At 37.6% G+C, this 22,604-nt stretch overlaps 1 protein-coding gene across 1 annotated transcript; it reads left to right on the forward strand.

Moving 5' to 3' along the window:
• Positions 1-260: 260 nt before the first annotated feature.
• CYP98A3 (cytochrome P450, family 98, subfamily A, polypeptide 3) lies at positions 261-4,298 on the forward strand. Its single transcript, XM_012219294.4, has 3 exons — positions 261-866; positions 2,950-3,347; positions 3,445-4,298. The coding sequence occupies exons 1-3, from the start codon at positions 281-283 to the stop codon at positions 4,087-4,089; spliced, it is 1,629 nt and encodes a 542-aa protein (XP_012074684.1). The 5' UTR covers positions 261-280; the 3' UTR covers positions 4,090-4,298.
• Positions 4,299-22,604: the final 18,306 nt, after the last annotated feature.

Below are 22,604 nucleotides of genomic sequence, written 5' to 3' on the forward strand. Positions count from 1 at the left end.
GTGGGCTGGGAGACCAGAAAGAACGGCCTACAATCTCACCAACCTTTGATTCTTTCGTACACAATATAAAATAAACAAAATAAAAAAATGAATATACCCTTCACCAACCACCAACAACTAATAGAAAACCTAATCCACTAGCTCACCAAGCGCGTGACACACGCTCTATAGCTATATTCTACAAGCTAATGGGCCATCCCAAACAAAAACCCACTGACACCACCAATCCACCCGAAAATGGCACATTACCCTTTACGGTGGTCACTTTTGACTCCTCTCTATGCCTCACCAACTCCCCTTCTGCCGTTCTCTTATATATCAACATCTCTACTCCCATTTCTTTTACTATAGCCATCAAATTTTTTTTATCAGTTTCCTCAATATGGCTCTCCTCCTTATATCATTATCAATCCTCTTCATCTTCTTGGCGTACAAACTCTATCACCATCTACGCTTCAAACTCCCTCCCGGCCCACGACCATGGCCAATTGTCGGCAACCTCTATGACATAAAGCCTGTTCGGTTCCGTTGCTTCGCAGAATGGGCTCAGTCTTATGGTCCGATCATTTCAGTTTGGTTCGGTTCCACGTTAAACGTGATCGTTTCGAATACAGAATTGGCGAGAGAAGTGCTAAAGGAAAATGATCAACAGTTAGCTGATAGGCATAGAAGTAGATCGGCTGCCAAGTTCAGCAGAGATGGGAAAGATCTTATATGGGCCGATTATGGACCTCACTATGTGAAGGTTAGGAAAGTTTGTACTCTTGAGCTTTTCACTCCTAAGAGACTCGAGGCTTTGAGACCTATTAGGGAAGACGAGGTTACGGCCATGGTTGAATCTATTTTCACTGACTGCACCAATCCTGGTACGCTAAATTCTTTTCCTTTCTTTTTTTTCATTTTTTTTCTGTTTTTCCGTATTTATACCAAACAATTAGAGGTTTACCATTTTTTATTTTCATTTCCTATTTCATGATTGCATCTCACTTTTTCAGTATGACTACATTTCATTTTTTTATTAAAAAATAAGTCAGATTTAGTAATTTACACTATATCATAAATTGTGTATATCGCAATTTATTGTTAACTAAAATAACGAATCACTGTTAGTAGGTTATAAATTGATGCTATGGAGTAAATTCTAATCTAATTCTTCTAATTACTGCATAATAAACTTTTTGATTTTGTTCCTCAAGAAATATTTTTTTTAATTTTTAATTTATAAAATTTATAAATTATCAATCTAAAGTAACATCGTGTAGTTGTAACCAAACAATTGCTTTGTAATCTCACCAAAGGATGAGTGCGCCTTTTCCTATTACGACACTTGCACGTTGGCTGGTCAAAATTGGAGGCTGTTTTTGATAGCTAAATTGACAGTGAGACACCTGTGTTTGTATATATATATATATATATATATATATATATATATATATATATATATATATGCGATTGTGAAATTCATTATTTTACTCTTAAATTTTATTATTTTAATTTTTCAATATTTTTAATTTTTAATTTGACCTGTTATAAAATTAAATTTATTAAATATTTTAATTTAAAAAATTAGATCCACGAAATACCTAATAAATAATTACAAAGTTTGAAAATTGTTGATCTAAAATTTCTCGCAATGGAGGTCAAATTAATATTTTACATCAAATGGAACATAAAAAGTCATACTTATCTAAAAGAAGCAATTGTTCGAAATAGATCCAACCACACAATCAAGGACAGAAAGACAAAAATCTTAGTCATAGAATTAAAGTTTAAGGAGAGGGTTAAAGCTACCTACAACGGTAAAATATATAAAATTTATTTTTTTAATAAATGAGAGTTACCTACAAGTAAAATTTTACTTGTTTTACTTTTTTTTTTTTGAAGGAATAAAATATTACATATTAGACATTCATCAAAAACTAAAATTATAAATTTGCCATTCTATACAATAATTATTCTATATTTAAAATTAGAAATAAAAATCAAACGAGGTACAAAAAATTATTTAATTATTTATATTACATATTTAAATATTCTGTAATATCAGCCTCTCGTTTGGTATCTTTAAGTGCACTTAAAAAATTGTTTTAGTAATCGGTAAATGAAGTCCACAAGTTGTGCTCTAATGGAAGCAGATGCGCAACTAAAATTAGGTGAGCGCCAAACAACTGTTGATGTTTGAAACTCAATACCTATTTGCCTATTTTCAACTTTTTTTTTTTTTTTCTTTCGGAAATAAGGTCTTTTGTTCTTATATAAAGTAGCTCAGGATTTCTATTTAATTGTGTTTATCGAAGAGATACAAAAGAAATCTAATCCATACGTAATTTTTTGTGCTGTTTTTAATAAAATCTAAAATGTTACTTAAACTCTTATATTAAACTCTCTGAAATCAGTGATTTCAATATGATCAACATTATATGTTTCGAGACAATTGTCTTTAAATTGAATAATTTAATTGCCCATTTTCTTAGAAAGAAAAGAAAAGAAAATTTTTCTCTATAACTATTGTGGTTTGAACTCAAACCTTGCATAATTTTCTAGATTTTCCTTAACCATTTATGTTGTTAATCTAAGTATCCAAAAAGCAGTATTTCACACAGCTTCCTTCCGTCATAGACGATTGGAGTGGTGACCCACTAACAACAAAATAATGCTATGTCTCACCTATCAACGTGTTTGAGATAATAATAACTAATAAAGCATTTATTAGTTCCACTTTTAGGTACACCAACTCTGTTTGCCGATGCTTCACTTTCAAGTATTTCTCTTTTTCCCCAACACAAGTGACGGGCTTATAGTTGATTTTTCAGATAATAAATTGGGCCTCAAGCCCACAATAGTAACCTTATGCCTATGCTTCTTTACTTGCTGTTGCCAGCTACTTTTCATCCTCTTTCAGTTCTTTGCTAGTTGACATAAGCTAAATGCTTGTAAAACAAAATGCAGAAAATAATGGAAAGAGTTTGCTAGTGAAGAAGTATTTAGGAGCAGTTGCATTCAACAATATAACAAGGTTAGCGTTCGGTAAGCGATTCGTGAACTCAGAGGGCATAATGGATGAGCAAGGCCAAGAATTTAAGGCAATTGTGGCCAACGGACTTAAGCTAGGTGCATCACTTGCCATGGCAGAGCATATTCCATGGCTTCGCTGGATGTTCCCATTAGAAGAGGAGGCATTTGCTAAGCATGGAGCTCGAAGGGATCGCCTCACTCGAGCTATCATGGAAGAGCATACACTTGCTCGTCAGAAGAGTGGAGGTGCTAAGCAACATTTTGTTGACGCATTGCTTACATTGCAGGAGAAATATGATCTCAGCGAAGACACCATTATTGGACTTCTTTGGGTACGTCATCACTTTGCCTATTGTTTGTTAATTAACCAATTAGTGTATTTCTAAATTTATAGTAAGTTTTAACTCAATGCTGCTATGGCTACTGCAGGATATGATTACTGCAGGCATGGACACCACTGCAATAACAGTAGAATGGGCAATGGCTGAGCTAATTAAGAACCCAAGGGTGCAACAAAAGGCTCAGGAAGAACTAGACCGTGTGATTGGGTTTGAAAGAGTGATGACAGAGGCTGATTTCTCAGGTCTCCCATATCTACAATGTATAGCCAAGGAGGGAATGAGGTTGCACCCACCAACACCACTAATGCTTCCACACCGTGCCAATTCCAATGTCAAAATTGGTGGCTATGACATACCTAAGGGATCAAATGTCCATGTAAATGTGTGGGCAGTAGCTCGTGATCCGGCTGTCTGGAAGAACCCAGAGGAGTTCCGGCCAGAGAGGTTCCTGGAGGAGGATGTTGACATGAAGGGTCATGATTTCCGGCTGCTCCCATTTGGTGCTGGAAGGAGAGTGTGCCCTGGTGCACAACTCGGTATCAATTTGGTAACGTCTATGTTAGGTCACTTATTGCACCATTTTCGTTGGACACCACCTGAGGGTGTGAAGCCAGAGGAAATTGACATGTCAGAAAATCCAGGACTTGTGACCTACATGAGGACTCCATTACAAGCAGTTGCAACCCCTCGCCTGCCTTCTGAATTGTATAAACGTCTGGCTGTGGATATGTAATTTGTTGGTAATCTTTTGTTTTAAGAAAAAGTTGGCAAAATGCCAAAGGAAATCAAATAAAGCGTTATGTTTTATCAAAGTGGGAAGTTTTTGTTTGGTATTTAGCGGTCAACATAGGTATTGTTTGTAATATAATACTTATGTTCGACGAGGTCTTGTAGATTTTCAAATTTGAACAGAAAACTGAAATTATTGAATTGTTTTTACAAGTCCAGTTCTGTTAGAGCAACTGCAATCACACCTTGTGGGTTGTGGCTTATATGACATATTAAATAGAAGTCGTTAATAATGATGTGGCTATAGGTCTATTTGTGAATATTAAATTTGAAAAAGGGCTCTCCAATGTATTCTAATCAAAATAGAATTTTATGATGATGTGTATTATTTTTTAAAAGTTATATCTAATTATAATAAAAGAAAATAAGTCGAGCGTGAGAAGTTTTAGCGAAGATGGTGGAAAAGAAAAATAAAATTAATAGTTAAATAGGTGAGTCACACTGTGTAACAGACATTCTGAAAATAAAGGATATGGTTTACAGTGTTTACTTTTTTTTTTTTTTTTACACGTCAGCTTAATAAATTGAAAAGACAGTAGCATTGAAAAAGATTTTATTGTTTAACTGTCAATTTTTCTGATTTAGCAATTAGATAAGCCACAATCCACAATCCCGTTGGACTTGCTCTTACTTTATATATCCAAAAACCATATCTAAAAACCCGGTTCTATGTGTGCATTGGTCTGTGAACAGAAATAAACTAAATACAAGTAACCGAATCCAAATTGAATAGCAAAATAATCCAACTCAATTGATTTTGTTTAACTATTTTTAGATGGAAAAAAAAGAAAAAATTTCAGTGAAGTACAGTATCAAACCAAATCCAAATTAAAGAACATTTAGTTCCTTATTAAAAGTCGAATCAAACTGAAACAATAAAAAAGAAAAAAAATCGAGCCAAACCAATCAAATCTTTTCTGCTGAGTCCATTCACTGTAGCATTTTCTTATCCTACAGAACCTCAAATTTCATTCTTAATAAGACAAATTGAACGATGAATAATGCCAACTCAAAAAAAAGTACAAAAATCTAGGGGTGTGCATGGATTGGGTTGGGACCGGAATTATATAATTCTCAGCTGCATCTCAAAATATCGAGGAAAAAAAAATGAAGATTCAATCATGTCCCAATAGGTACGTAGTTTCATTCTACCCGTCCCATTTTTCTAGACGGGATAGGACACAAATTCGGTTCTGTGGGATAAAACGAAATGAATCAGGTCGAAAATCAATCAGGATTTTTTATAGTCTTACTAAATTATTTTTCATAAAATCTATATCTATATCTATATATAATCCTAAAGCAAAAAATATTTTAAAAATGCTAACTTGACACTCTACTGTTCTACATTCTATATTTCCTTTTTTTACATATTTTTGAGCTTTTTCTATTTCTTTTTACATAAATATTTTCATCTTTATCTCTTATCTACATATAATAGTAATAAATATTACTTTTAAAATCTCATCATATCATATCTCTATAAAGATAATTATTTCTCTATCTAATTTGTATTCAAAATGGATTTTCCTATGATAAAAATTTAAAATAAATTTAACAGTTATCAGTTAGCCTCTACCGGATATTTTCTAATCCAAACTTCTAACCTTACACGGATATATTTGTGAACCTCCCGAGCACAATGAGAAAAGATCCGAAGGACAGAGTCGATTCAGACGAGCTCGTTGGTTGGTTTGTCACAGAATTGGTAGGAACTCTTTACGATTCCTTTTTATTTGATTATGGCTTAGTTTAACGCTTAGGTGTGTCAGATTGGCTCTTTGGAGCGCTTTGACGGTGTGTGATGTGTTAGAGCTGCCACCTTAATTTGTTTTTATTTTCGAAGAAAAGTTTAAGGAAAAACCCCGTGATTGACTCCTTTCAATTTTGCCACAATAGATAAAATGTACTAGCCTCGAATCATTGGGTTCGGGGACTAGGTTTTCAGCTTCTTTTTTTATGAATCTCATGGTTTGGGTTTTAATCAAGAAATCAAAATATTATTTGTGTGGATGACAGTTTATAAGATGTATGAACATACTAATATTGCATGCCAATATAAAAAATATAGTGCATTAAAAGTAATAAATGAATAAAGAGTGTAATTTGAAGGGGCCTAACTCTAGCCTCATTTATCGAGGATTCTAGGTCGTGCGACACATTCCCTTAGAGTCTCGAACGGTTAGTTTGGTCAAGGCCCGCTACCTAGGCTGAAATCTATAGGTATGCCTTTGTACCTCATTTGAATGAGGATCACGGCGCACGAAGTTCTAGATTCAATTAGGATGGTAGGTTTTGGGGGTGCCATTCTTAGAGCGAGCTTATAAAGTGCCAAACAGACCGGGCTTGGGGTGTTGGACGGACCGGGCTTTTAGTTGAAAACTGGTTTTGATGGTTTTGCTGGATGGACCAAGCTTAAAGCATGCTATATGTCGGATGGATCGGGCTTGACAATTTATAGGATGCCAAATGGATCGAGCTTAATTGACAAAGATTGATTTTAAAGCTTATACCCTAGGTCATGGGGTTGAGGGATTTGGTGGTGCATGCGTACGATTGTGAAGCTCCACGGTTGTAAACAACTAAAGAGGTTGAGTCTTTCTCCAAAAAGCAATAGTAGGGCACGAGGGCCCGAATTAAGTCTTATTATATTATATTATATTTAGCTTTGGTGTAAGGAAGACCAAAGTGTGATTGAAAGTTGAAATGATCGACTTTTGAGAACCAAGTCAGGCTTTAACTCAACTACGAAAGATGAGCAAAGTTGTACTATAAAGCCTTAGAAACATTCGCAGAAGGGAGAATGAGAGTCGTTGATGCTTGAGAAGCACTCGATCAAACAACAAGAGGTGCCTCAAAAGAGGGGGGAAGGATTGCCTTATTTAGAGGCTGAGCTCGAGCTGGTCAGTATTGAGCACATCAGTGCCACTACTGGCCATGTTAGTGCCGGTAACAGTGATGGTTGCTTGGTAGGCCACTACCGATACTAATGGGCAGGTGATTGATAATGATGCCAAGCAGGTCGGTACCGATTAGGGCAAATTACTGCCTTGCTCTTTTAGTTTGATTTTTGAGGTTTTGGGCTTCTGAGAGTCTGTTCAAGGCCCAAACAACATTTGATGGAGCTGATTCTCACGCCGTTAGATCATGAGCGAAATTTTCTAGAGCCTGGTGTTGAAATCATGGTCAATAGTTTGTCCCTTCTAGAAGATCAAAGCTGATCTTGGTCCGAGCTTATGGACCCCGATTTCAGCACTTCTGATAAGAATTTTGGTATGAAAACAATACCTTGCAGGTCATGATTATGTTTGGAAGATCCTATGAAAATCTTGTCCAATTCTAAGAATATTTTTTCGGAACCGAAATGATTCAACTGATTTTTTTTGAGTCTTTTCTATAAAGTTCATAACCTAGGAGGATATAACTTTGTTTGGAATTCTATCAAGATCATATAAGCTGAAATTGTGCAGAATCCTGAGTTTGAATGAGTACCAAAAAGTCCAATCTTTCAGGCAAGGGTGAAGTTTGTCCTCCCCATTTTTTATAAATAGGGGGGCTAGAGTCTCAATTGCTCACACCAATCTCTCCCTCTCTCTTACTTGTTTCTTTGCTTTGGAAAGCCACTTTCTTACCAAAACTTTGCTAAAATGAACCCTTAATCACTAATGATGTCATGTTCCCTGCTCAGTGAGTCTTAGGAAAGTGGCTATACCTCTCCCACCCATTCGCCGTATGGGCGTGGCGACCACAAGCGCGCTTCTCCTCCACTGTCGCTCTAAAGCCTAGCCAGAGAGCACCCAGTCAGAGGGTTATTGCTCCTCCAGTGACGGATATGCTATTTGAGGGTATGCAATGCATATGATTCATTGCTCCTCATGGTACCGTCACGTACCCCATTCCGAAGGACGTTCCGGATCACTGGCCCGAGTACCCCGAGGGCATGCCAGTATCTTTCTTTCCTCTTTTGCCTGTTCAATTCTTATTCCTTGTGATTTAGTAATTTTGAACTTTGTGTTTAATCATGCAGCCTCCTTTTGTTTGGTGTAAGGGGGTGACCGTTCGGTTTGGTCAGCTTTGTAGGGCACTATCCAAGAATCTGACTTAGGAGAGCTTCCTGAGGAGTCAAGTCAAGGCACTGTGCGAGGAGCTCTGATGCCATTGATGACTTGGGTCTGTTGCTCTTTATTTTTCTGTTTTTAGAATAGGCCTTTAGTTTTAGGCTCTCGATGGTGTATGCTTTATCTCCTTTATCATTCCACATTGGATGCTTGAATTTTTGACTCATGCACTGATTTGCACTAAATTGAACTTGCACTGAACTGCTTTTCTTGAGAATTTTGCACTAGTTGCACCGACTTGAACTTGCACTGACTGCCTATTTTGACTGGCTGCTTAAACTGCAATTTGCATTGACTGCATGATTTTTTTGACTTTGGCACTGCTTGCCCTGTTTCATCTATAATTGCTTGAACTGCACTAATTTGTAAGGCTTGCACTGATTGCTTATGTATTTTGACTTCGGCATTAACTGCCTAAACTGAACTTGCACTGATTGCTTGTTTCTAATTTTGACACCGACTGCCCTGATGTCCACTGGTTTTTTTGGCTTTGACACTGATTGCCTTGTTTTGAACTTGCACTAATTGTATCGACTTGAACTTGCACCGATTGCCTATTTTGATCGATTGCTTGAACTGTAATCTATAGTGATTGCATTGATTATTCTGGTTTTGGCATTGACTGCCTTGATTACTCTGACTTTGATACTAGTTGCCTTGACTATTTTGATTTTAGCACTTATTACCCTGAAATTGATTGTGATTGCATTGGCTGACTAAATTATTCTGATTTTAGCACTAACTGCCCTGGTTTTCCTATTTCTTGCACTGGTTGCCATGATTATTCTGATTTTGGCACTAATTGCCCTGAATTTGACTGTGATTGCACTGACTGACTGAATTATTCTGATTTTGGCAATGCTCTGATTATTCTTGGCTTTGGCATTGACTGCACCGATTATTTTAGCCTTGACACTAACTGTGCTGTTCATTACCCTAATTATTGACCTAAAACTCATGGTTAATAGATAAATAATATGCATGATCCATGATGGCTAATTCTGAGTCTCGACTTGACTTTTGAGTAAGTGTTTTAAAGTTTTTAGGCCTGGTTTGCTAAAAATTGATTTTGAGTCTGAATACCCAGCCTTGATATCTAATTTGTGGTATGAAAATTTTGACTATTGGTAAAAAATTTATTTAATTTGCGATGTAACACACACCACCCAGTCTCAAGAGACCAGATGATGGATGCCACATTTGGTGCCGGAGGCACCACCCTAACTAACATATAAATCACTTCTTTTTTTCTTTGAAAATTATTTGAAAAAGATCATACAGAAAGACTACAAGAGTTTCCCCTAAAAACTGAGCTCGCCAAACATGTGAATAAAAAACACTCTCAAATTCAAACTCCAAACCCCAATCAAACTCTAACAATCAACACAACACAAACAACACTTCTATAACTTCATAACCATGTAATCCCTCATTAGCATCATAATAATCATCAACTGAATGCATTCATTTATATATTAAGTCCTAATAATCCAACCATGCCTACTAACTTAGAAAATATTTTATATCCAATCATTAAATAAATCTCATACTTAACTCCAAATACATATACCTAAACAATTTATAATAACATGTTTAAGTTATATAACTCGAATAACATAATCTCCAAATAGCTAATAATTATACATACCAGAATTCTTAGTTACATAAAACTAATTCTACCACTACCAAAATAATCTTTTCTGCTTTGATGCTATTCATCTCGTCTTCGAGCAGCAACCATGGTCTTCAATCTACGTGTGATAAAAATCAACACGCTGATACTCATAAATCACATAGTTACCAATGTTACGATGACAACATACTTAAAACAAAAATTTAAAAGAGTTTCATTCTATATATATATATATATATAAAACATTTGGATAACAAAGCATGATTTCACATTCATAGCACAATATTTCATATTTTACTTACAAATCATTAGCAACCATAATTATCACATCATGTGACATCATATATTCATTACTCTTGATGTTTATTTCACCCTTAAACATGCTTTTCATTTTAACTCCAAATTCCCATTAACATGCTTTAAAGATTTAATCAATAGCATAGTCACACATATTCCAAAAACAAAGATCATATGATAAACTAAGGTCAAATATATAACATAATCTTATTAATTAATTCAATTTCCTTAAAAGATTTCTCTTAAGGAGGCTCTCATACACTTAGGAGAAGATGGAGCGGATAAGATTTCATAAACTCATTCATAATGGCCTTAAATGCCAACACAATCATAGGGGCTTCAAGAGCCTATCATAACATATGCAGCCTATCATAATCATAGTCTTCTTGAAATCATAATGTAAGCTTTGTTTAAAAAATTCAAGTAATTCATGAAGATTCCGTACTTGAGCATGATTACTTAACATAGAAAATTTTTATCATAAGAATCACTTATATCATTTAAAACATATATCAATCAAAAGATTCCATGTATATCATCCTTTAGATACATTTGAGCATATCCATAGGTCAAATATGCACACTTTGATGCAAATTCTCAATATTTTCATAATTTAAGACATAGAAAATTTCTCATTCCTCAAGGTATAACTTAGCATTTCATCCAAATTTCACACACATATATTATTTACCAACACACAAAAGCATATTATCATTTTAAGGCATATCATATTCCCAAAGGATGACTTTTTCTATGGTATGGCATAAATAGGAAAAGTACCATGCTTGGTCTACTTGGGCAAATTAAATTCCTATCTAGCAATAATACCATGCATTTATTCTTATTAACATACGTATATTACCAATTCAACTAATTAATCTCTATCATGCAAAAATCCTCAAACTTGTCATACATTTGTCATAGAAAAATCATGAAAGACTAAAGATTTAGGGTAGGAATTTCTAGCACATGCCAAATATCTATCTAGCGTCATATAAAGAACATAAACAAGCAAGAAAAGTAGGAAAAACTTAGGCCCTTAACCTTAGTAGGTTCGGCCACTCTTACGAATAGGAGGAAGAAATGTTTTCCTCTTCAATCAAACATATAATCATAACACCCAAGAAGACTTTTTAGCATTGAATTTACTCTCATTTAACCAATTTCAAAATAAACCCAAAAATTTCTCATAATAGGCTAAAAATTCAAAATTCAAAAATAAAAGTAAAGGAAATGTGTTTATGAGAACAAACCTCAAATTAAGCTTCTACAAGCTTAAACAAAGTCCTCTAAGCCTTAGCTTTTCCCTTGTCCTTGGTAGAGGGTTCATCCACCTCTACATAAAGGGAAACAAAAAATCACAACCAAGAAAACAAGTAGAAGAAAGATTGGAGCATGAATGAGCATGGATATGCTTAAAGAGAAATCAAAACCCAAAAATTAGAAAGAAAATCATCAAAACACTCACTTGACTAAGTAGAAAAATCTCCAATTTCCTTGAAAATAATCCCCAAATATTGACGCCCAAGCTCTTATCTCCAAGATAAATCATTAGCTTAAGGTTTAATGGAGTGTAAATAGTAAATTTAGTAAGTAGGAATTAAAGAAAAACAAAGAGAATGAGAGGAAGAAGAGGACGCTTAAGAGAGGAGAAAAGAAGAAGAAGAAAAAGTTGTTGCTCAAATGATAAACATTGACTTTTATAGTCAATAAGGGCATTTTAGTGATTTTCCACTACTTCCTCAAGAAGTTATAAATGGATGGTTAAGATAAAGTCAATAGTATTCTAATCCAATGGCTAAAAATATTTTCCAATCAATTTCCCTCAAAATATTATTTACTTTTACATATTTCTTAAATTTACTCCATGAAAATAATTCCTCAAATTTTCTTAATTAATAAAATACCATAATTCACTATTCACTAATTATCTAAATTCTCCAAATAAATTCATTACTTATTTTCTACCCATAAAATCATGTATGCATGCTCCAAAAATGTTAAATAAAATATAAAATATAAAAAGTAATTTTTTCAGACCGAAATAATACCGATTCCCGAACCGATGGTACTATTCATAATTCAGTAACTGCTATTTCAGACACAGAAAAATAGGGCATTACAGCTCTCCCTCTTTAAAGAATTTCGTCCTCGAAATTCACCTAAAGTAAACAACTGAGGATGCTACTGTCTCATAATGTCTTCACTTTCCCAAGTAGCTTCCTCGGTCTTATGATTTCTCCAATGGACCTTTACTAGAGGAATTCTCTTATTCCTTAGTTCCTTGATCTCTAGCAAGTATCCTCACTGGTTCCTCCTCATAAGTCAAATTCGGTTCTATAGTCACAGACTCAACTGATATCATATGTGATGGGTCAGATTGAAACCTCCTCAACATAGCCACGTGGAAGATATTATGTATCCTATCCAGGTCTGGTGGTAAAGCTAGGACTAAGCTTAATGATCTCGTATGGACCAATGAACCTAGGACTATCTTACCTTTTCTTCCAAATCTCAATACCTTCTTCCACGGAGACACCTTAAGAAAAATTTATCTCCCATTGCATACTCTATATCTCTCCTCTTCAAGTCTGCACAAGACTTCTGACGATCTGAAGTCACTTTCAATCTATCTCTAATACTTCCGACTTTATCCTCTGTATCTCGAATCAAATCCAGACCTACAATCTTGCCATCACTTAACTCTAACCAATAAAGTGGAGTCTTACATCTCCTACCATACAGTGCTTCAAAAGGAGCCATCTGAATTCTCCACTGATAACTGTTATTGTAGGAAAATTCTACAAGTTGAATGTACTTCTTCCAACGACCCTCAAACTCAATGACACAAGCTCTCAACATATCCACTAGAATCTGAATAACCCGTTCTAATTTACCATCTATTTGAGGATGAAAAGTTGTGCTGAAATTCAACTTAGTACCCAAGGCCTCATGTAGCTTCTTCCAAAATCTAGAAGTAAATATCAAATCTCTATCTGAAATGATGGAAGAGGGAACCCGATGCAATCTCACTATCTCATCTATATAAAGCTCTGCATACTGCTCCATGGTGAAGTCGGCTTAATAGGAAGAAAGTGCACTGACTTAGTTAATCTGTCAACTATCACCCATATAACATCTTTCTTTTTAGAAGTCAAATGCAATTCAGTCACAAAATCCACAGTAACCCTTATCCCATTTCCACTCTGGAACAGAAGTAGGGTGTAGCAAACCAGAAGGAAACTGATGCTCTACGTTAACTTGCTGACACGTCAAACATCTCCACACAAAATCTGTGATATTCCTCTTCATAACTGGCCACTAATACTGTGATTTCAAATCCTGATACATCTTATTACTGCAAGGATGCATAGAATAAGGACTACTATGAGCTTCCTCTAAGATACTATTCCTCAACTCTGAAATCTTAAGCACACAGAGCCGATCCTCAAAGTACAAGCAATAATCATCTCTAATAACAAACCTCTTTTTCTTACCATCTCTGACTAGGCCTTTCAACAAGGTAATCGTCTCGTCTCTCTGTGCATCTTGAATCTGCTGAAGTAGGCTAAGTCTAACCATAAGCTCTGCCATAAGTGCATCATTACTAGCCACAAATAATCGAGTGTTCATAGCATGTAAAGCAACCAAGGACTTTCTACTAAGTGCATCTGCAACCACATTAGCTTTACCTGGATGGTAATCAATGGTGAAGTCATAGTCCTTCAGAAGCTCTACCCATCTTTGTTGTCTCAAATTAAGCTCCTTTTGAGTAAGCAGATACTTGAGACTCTTATGATCCGTATACAGATGACACTTCTCACCATACAAGTAATGCCTCCAAATCTTCAAAGCAAAGACCATAGTGTGAACCCCTCCCCCGAAAATATGCATAAAAATGCATATGACTAAGGGCAGAAATGCACGTGAATGTGTGAGTCGCCACCTTGTTTAATTATTTTAGGGTAAACTAGGAAAAAGCCCTAAGTTGACTCCAATTTTAATTAACCTAATTACTAGATTAATTATCCCAATGCGTAAGGCACAATCTTCGAACCCGAGGTGGATCCCGAGACTATGTCATGCTGATGAACTAACCAATGAATGAATGCTTTGCAGGGTAAATGACGTAATTGGACCAATGAAAATGTTTAAGTGATTTCGACTTGCCGCTCGGGATTAAATCCCAAACGTGCCTACGTACTTTCGTTTGAATGGAAGATCAAAGTTGACATAGTTCGATAGGCCTTTTTTAAAGGGCTTGGAATGGGTATGCTTAATGCATGAGTGTGTGTATGCTTCGTGCATTTTGTTTAGGCATTTTGCCAAAGAATTGACTGATTTGATGTTTTAGGCATTTGTTGCCAAAAATGTTGATTTAAGGCTTTTAGCCAAAAGATTGATTTAGGCAATTTGTTGCCAAAAATTGATGTGATTTAGGCGATTGTCGCCAAAATTGATTATTTGAAGGCTTTTAGCCAAAATGAGTTGATTTAGGCAATTTGTATGCCAAAAGTGCTGATTGGGCGATTGTCGCCAAAATGAGTGATTTAAGGCTTTTAGCCAAAAGATTGATTTGATTAGGCGTTTTGCCGAAGCTTCGATTTAAGCGATTTGTCGCTAAAAATGATTGATCTACTTATAGGCAATTTGTTTGCCAAAAGTGATCAATTGAATTGCAATGTAGGCAATTTCTAGCCAAAAAACGTGTTTAATTAAGGCTATTTAGCCACAATTATTGATTAATTGGACTTAAGCCGGACTGTTCGAAATAAAGGCGATTATACCATAGTCATTAATTGACTAGATACTTTAGCCAATATTGTCGGATTTAAGCTTTAACACCACGATTATTGATTAACCGGGCATTTAAGCTTAATCATATTTAATTAAGGCAATTTATTTGCCAAATTAATGACGTGAATGCATTGATGCAGCAGTTTAATTCAGAATTGGAGTAGAAGAAGAATATGCATGAAATGCTGAAATTAAATAGGCAGAGTTTCGTTTATTTACCTGAGTTAATTGGCGGCCGCTTCTTAGCTTCAGCTTGAAAACTCCGGATTAAGCTCCTCGTTTGGGGAATATTAATTAATTTAAATTAATTTTAGTGGCCAAATATCACAACAGCAGAGTAATAAAAGCCTATGCTAAATGCATAAAAGCAGTAAAAGAATTGCAAGGAGCGTAGGGAAGAAGGAGCGTCCGTCAACATAGACTGAGTGAGTAAAAACGGAGTGCCGGGGCTATATTTATAGGAAAAAACCCGGCTGGAGGGCGGCCGGAACCGCCGTGGCCGGTGGCCTCTGCCGCCGTGTACGGTGGCCTCAGCAGCCCTGTCCGGCGGCCGGAGCCGCCGTGGCTTGTCCACTTTCTAGTTTTTCTTTCTGAAGGCTTTTTCGGGAGTTCCGTACCTCCAAAAAATATTCCGGGACCAGTTCTGCGATCCTCGTAATTTTCCGGACTTTTCAAGTACCATATTGGCATACTTTCGGTGAACTTTTCCGAATGGCCTCCGGTCCAGCCGGACTGTTTGTAGTCCAGGAAAATAGGCTTTTTGAGCCTCAAAATTTGAGTATTCACACATAGCTGCTAACTCCAAATCACGCGTAGGGTAGTTCTTCTCATGAGGCTTAAGCTATCTATAAGCATAAGCAACTACATTGCCCTCTTGCATAAGCACACAACCTAATCCATTATGCAAAGCATCACTATACACATCATACGGTCTACCCCAAACTGGCTGTATCAACACTGGAGCCTTAGTAAGCATCAGCTTAAGCTTCTCAAAACTACTCTGACATTTATCGGTCCACTCAAATCTGACATCCTTTCGAAGAAGTCTAGTCAAAGGGGTTGCAATGAGAGAAAATCCCTTGACAAATCTTCTATAAGAACCAGCCAATCCTAAGAAACTCCGAATTTCTATAACATTCTTTGGTGGCTTCCATTCAAGTACTGTCTCAATCTTCTTAGGATCAACTCTAATACCCTCAGCAGAAATGATATGACCCAGGAAAGCAATCTCAGATAACCAAATTCACAAGTACTCAATTTAGCATACAACTGCCTCTCTCTCAATATCTGAAGTACTATCCCCAAATGTTGATCATGATGCTCTTTAGTTCGAGAATACACCAAGACGTCATCGATGAATACAACCACAAACTGATCTAAGTAAGGATGAAAGATTCAGGTCATCAAATCCATGAAGACTTTAGGAACATTAGTCAGACCAAACGACATCACTAAAAACTCATAGCGACCATAATGTGTCCTGAAAGCAGTCTTAGGCACATTTGATTCCTTAACCTCTAGTTGATGATAACCCGATCTCAAATCTATCTTTGAGAACACGCTAGCTCCTCTAAACTGATCAAACACATCATTTATCTAAGGCAATGAAGGTTCTTCACAGTAACTTTGTTAAGTTGTCTATAGTCAATACACAGTCTTAGGGATCCAACCTTCTTCTTTACAAACAATATTGGAGCACCCCATGGAGATACGCTAGGACGAATGAAACCCTTATCAAGAAACTCTTGAATTTGAATCTTCAACCCTCTCAACTCAATAGGCGCCATCCAATATGGGCCAATGGATATCGGCGCGGTATCTGGCATAAACTCAATACTAAACTACACCTCTCTCTCATGAGGTAAACTAGGCAACTCCTCGGGAAATACATCCTAAAAATCACATACTATAAGTATATCATGCACATTAGGAGATTTCGACTCTGGATCAAGTAAACAAGTTAGAATACCTAACAACCATGCTGGATCAATCTTTTAGCAGTAGAAGCAGAAATAACATTAGAGAGATAATTCGACCTCTCCCCCACAACTACTATGTCCTCACCAGATGAAGTCTAGAGTGTAATCCTCTTAGTCTACAATCAACTATAATTCCATGTCTAAATAACCAATCCATACCTAAAATCACATCAAACTCCTAGAAAGGCAACTTTATTAAGTCTCCCAGAAACACATAGCCAGGAATTACTAATTGACAATCCTTATACACCTAATTAACTACCACATTATGACCTAAGGGATTAGTGACGTCAACACTATGCTCTAGCATATCAGCATGTATATTACCCAGACTACCCACATGTATGCACAAATATGAATCCGTAGAGACATGATCAATTAAAGCATGCACAAGAGTGTCAAAGATAGAGAATGTATCGACTATAACATCCGGGCATCCTGCTCCTCCCTAGTCCTGATGGCATATGCTCTGGCAGTTGCTTTGGACTCAAGTCTATCCACTATCTCAGAAGCTTGTCTCTGACTCCCAGCGCCTACTGTATCACCATGACCTCTACCTCTGCCTCTCAAAATAAAGGGAGTTGACCTCCCAGCCTGTATAGCTGAACCAATCGAAGCCATAGGACAATCCCGGATCAATCAATCTTTGGCAAAATGCCTAAACAAAATGCACAAAGCATACACACCAATGCACAAAGCATACATACTCATGCACAAAGCATACACACTGATGCACAAAGCATACATACTCATGCACAAAGCATACATACTCATGCACAAAGCATACACACTAATGCACAAAGCATACATACTCATGCACAAAGCATACACACTAATGCACAAAGCATACACACTAATGCACAAAGCATACACACTTATGCACAAAGCATACATACTCATGCACAAAGCATACACACTCATGCACAAAGCATACACACTCATGCATTAAGCATACACCTTCAAAGCCCTTTTAAAAAGGCCTATCGAACTACGTTGACTTTGATCTTCCATTCAAACGGAAGTACGTAGGCACATTCGGGATTTAATCCCGGGTGGCAAGTCAAAATCACTTAAACATTTCATTAATCCATCATTCACCTTGCAAAAAGCATTCATTCATCGGTTAGTTTATCAGCATGACATAGTCTCGGGATCCACCTCGGGTTTGCAGACTGTGCCTTAAACATTGGGATAATTAATCTAGTAACTAGGTTAATTAAAATTGGAGTCACTTAGGGTTTTTCCTAGTTTACCCTAAAATAATTAAACAAGGTGGCGACTCATACATTCACGTGCATTTCTGCCCTTAGTCACATGCATCCATATGCCTATGATATTTTGGGGTAAGGGGTTCACAATTTGGCGACTCTGCTGGGGATTTATGTAATCATTTTGCATAAAGCGGACTACGATTGTTGTGAAAACTAACCGGCCTTTCTTTAAAGTATTATTTTATTATGCTTTGTTTTGCAGGGTACCTTAATATGAATCAAGTGTTCTTTCCTTAAGAATATTTGATATGGAAATCCAGACTTAATTAATGTGATTAAGACATTAAAACTTGTTGATTTATTTGCACGGTTGAGAATCTTTTTCTCCATTGCATAAAAAATGAACTTCAAATGAATTTCTTCTCTTTCTGTTCAAACTTCTGAGTCTGGATAGCAAGTAGCGCTGATCGGCAGGTCTCTTTGATTATGTCGACGGACAGCCAAAGCGTCCTCCCTGTTACCGCAAACCATCCCTAATCCTTTTGGGGGTGGCACATGGGTATGCGTACCGTTGGACCCACGCGAAACTCCTTGTTTCACATGTGGTTAGGTATATCCATACTCAAGGTTCAAGGGTCCCTTAATAAGCCGATTCTCTATTTGTGTCATAGCCTATAGAACCTATCCTTTAGGACTGTATGCACCCCGTGATATGAAGCATCTCATTAAAACAGATTATGATGTGTTGTTATGCGCATTCACGACATATCATAAACATTGGGTAAACACATGGAGAGCACAAAAAAATATATTTCCTTTGGTCATGCACAGTTGGACAAAGAGTCATTCTCTCTCATATCAGCTACCCCGATACTGCTATACCCTTAATCCAGTTACCCTCATACTTACAGGTACCCCCTGTTCAAGTGTCAACTACACCTACTGTGCTATCACCGACCTCATCAACTTCAACTACACCAATGGCATCATTGTTTGACATCCAAAACCTCATAGAACAAATGGAAGCCAGAATGGAAGCTAAAATGAATGAGGCATTGGCTGCCCAAAGAATTGCCCTATTAGCTGAACTAGGCGGTAGTAATGGAAATGGGGCTCCAATTGGGGGAAATGGTAATGCTGCCTCCAATCAAGGACCTGGTGCTACATCTGCATCCTCAAACCCTATCCCTAACTTGGAAGACATGCCCTCCAAAACTGCTTCTGAGTTGGAAGCTCAGAAAATGAGAGAAAAACTTGAATTGTTAGAAAGATCTGTTACTGCCCTTAAAACACACAAAGAAGTGGTGGACATGGACTCCTTGTCTCTGTTCCCCGAAGCAAGACTACCAACCAAGTTCAAAATGCCAAACATGGACAAATTTGATGGAACTACTTGTCCTAAAACTCACTTGAAAATGTATGTGGGTGCCCTTAACCCATTTGGATTGAGCAGCGAGCTCCTTGCTCAGTTGTTCCAACAATCTCTCACCGGTGCTGCATTAAGATGGTTTGTCAGTCTAGACCGGTCTAAGATGAAGACTTGGGAGGACATCTGTAATGCATTCAACTCACAGTATCACTACAATATGGAAGTGGATGTGACCCGAAGGGAGCTAGAAACCACTAAACAAAGGAACAATGAACCTTTCTCCTCGTTCCTTACGAGGTGGAGAGCCAAGGCCGCCCAAATGATTAACCGACCTTCTGAGCAAGAACAGGTGGACATAATAATAAAGAACCTACAGCCTGTCTACCAACACCAATTACAAACTCAATACCTACCATCGTTCCAGTCTTTCATTGCCACTGCTACGAAGGTAGAAGATTTACTTCAAATGGGACAATTGAAAGAAGACCCGGGGACCTCGAGATACAAAAAACCTAGCCAGCCTGGAAAAGTCCACGAAGTGGCAAGCATCACCCCCACGAATCCTTTACGTGTGGGAAACATGGGAAACATGCGAAATGGCAGTCAGTCAAGAAGAACATACACTGATCTCGGGATGCCAATCCTTTTGGTATTCCGAGAAGCTGTCAAAGCAAACTACATCAAACCTTTGGAGGCAAGACCACCACCCAACCCCTTACCAAGGAATTTCAAAGCCAATGAATACTGTGAATACCACCAAGCACATGGGCATAAGACTGAAGCATGCTGGACGCTTAAGAACCGCATCCAGGACTTGGTAGATAGTGGTTCGATCATTCCGAGAAGTAAGCCAAACATTAGCACTAATCCCTTACCAAATCACGGGGTAAATGCTATTAGTTCTGACCAGGAATTGATCGATCCTTTCGAGCTATTCCTAGAAATGAATGACACCTGTGTCCTGGACTTGAATGACTTATCCGAAGAGGTAACAACCGAACTGGAAGTGGAAGACTTCACGCAGCCTAGTCTCTTTGATGAGGTTGCAGTCATTACAGGAAATGATGGGGACCAAGACCTGTTGAGCCTGATCAAGCCAAAAGAAGGGCCTCTCACCAACTGGTACGCCGAGGAGGAGCGCGCTGCTGATAAACCCCCTCCCAAGTCAAACCTAGAGTCAAAATCTGTAATCAAGTCTTGTATTGAGTCTGAGTCTGACCCCGAGTATGAAACCGAGTCAGAGTCCAATTCCATTCCTGAGTCATCTGTGTCGGATTTTGAAAATCCAGATTTCGAATTTGATGTAATTTTTGAAGACGACTCCGTCATTATCAATAAAGGCTTGCAAATTATTGACTACCCCGCATGTCTATCTTTCCAAGCATTTCCAAGCAAAAATAATGAAAAAGAAATAAATGAAATGAAAAATGATAAAGAAAAAATAATAATTGGCAAAGAAGAAAATGAACATACATACATTGCATCTGACTGTGTGAACAGGGAACAGGTCAGTGAATGCTTAAAGAAGTTTGCTGATTGCTTCATGTGGAAGGCAAGTGACATCACGGGAATTGACCCAGCAATAGTGGTGCATAAGATTCCAGTATACCCTGAGGCTAAGCCAGTGAAACAGAAGCTAAGAAGGCTTAAAACAGAATGGTCCTTGAAAATCAAGGAGGAGGTAGCCAAGCAACTGGAGAATAAGTTCATAGAACCCATTGCCTACCCGATATGGTTAGCAAATATTGTGCCAGTGCCGAAGAAAGATGGCAAAGTCAGAATGTGTGTGGACTATCGGGATTTGAATAAAGCATGTCCGAAGGACGACTTCCCCCTGCCGCATATTGACTTGTTGGTAGACCGAATGGCGGGACACGAGATGGTCTCCTTGACCGATCTTGCTGTCGGGTACAACCAGATAATGATGCATGTGCCAGACAAAGAGAAAACGACATTCATCACGGAGTGGGGAACCTACTGCTACAGAGTTATGCCTTTTGGGCTCAAAAATGCCAGGGCAACCTATCAAAGAATGGCGACAGCCATCTTCCATGACATGATTCATGAAGAAGTAGAAGTGTACGTGGACGATATGGTTGTTAAGTCAAAAACAGCCGAAGAACATACAACAGCGCTTGAGAAGTTCTTCCTTAGACTTCGAAAGTACAATTTAAAACTCAACCCGGCAAAATGTCTGTTTGGAGCTACATCCGGAGTATTTCTGGGGCATATGGTCAGTCGGAAGGGCATAGAAATTGATCCTTCAAAAGCCAAAGCCGTTATGGAAATACCAGCACCGAGGACGGAAAAGGAAGTTCGGGGTTTCTTAGGAAGGCTACAGTACATCAGCCGGTTCATCAATCAATTGGCTGATACTTGTGGTCCGATCTTCAAATTACTCAGAAAAAGAGTAGCCGTAAAATGGAATGAGGATTGTCAGAAAGCTTTCGACCAAGTCAAGCAATATCTGTTATCCCCGCCAGTTTTACAGCCACCAAGGCTAGGAAAGCCTTTGCTACTGTACCTATCAGTGACAGAAGAAGCGATGGGTGCAATGCTAGCCCAACAAGCAGAAGATACAAGGGTAGAAAATGCCGTGTATTACCTCAGCAAAAGGATGCTAGACTACGAGCTAAAATACAACAAGATAGAGAAGTTGTGTTTGGCTCTAGTATGGGCCTGTACAAAGCTGCAGCACTACCTCTCGTCCTACACCACCTATGTTATTTTTGAATCGAACCCCTTGAAATTCCTTATGGAGAGGCCGGTTCTTGACTGTAAAATGGCTAAGTGGGTGTCGGTGCTCGCAGCTTATGATTTAAAATTTGTACAACGAAAGGCGGTGAAAGGCGGAGCCTTGGCTGATCAACTAGCAGAATTACCAGTCGAAGACCAAATGCCGGAGGTAGAATTTCCTGATGAAGACTTGGTGAACTTGGAAAGTGAAGTCTGGGAAATGTACTTTGATGGAGCTTCGAACTACCATGGAAATGGGGTTGGAGTCGTATTCAAAACTCCTTGTGGAGAATACATTCCAATCGCTGTCAAATTAGAT

The sequence above is a fragment of the Jatropha curcas genome, chromosome 2, assembly GCF_041381405.1.
Source record: "Jatropha curcas cultivar XTBG-Jc1 chromosome 2, XTBG_Jcur_1.0, whole genome shotgun sequence".
NCBI lineage: Eukaryota > Viridiplantae > Streptophyta > Magnoliopsida > Malpighiales > Euphorbiaceae > Jatropha > Jatropha curcas.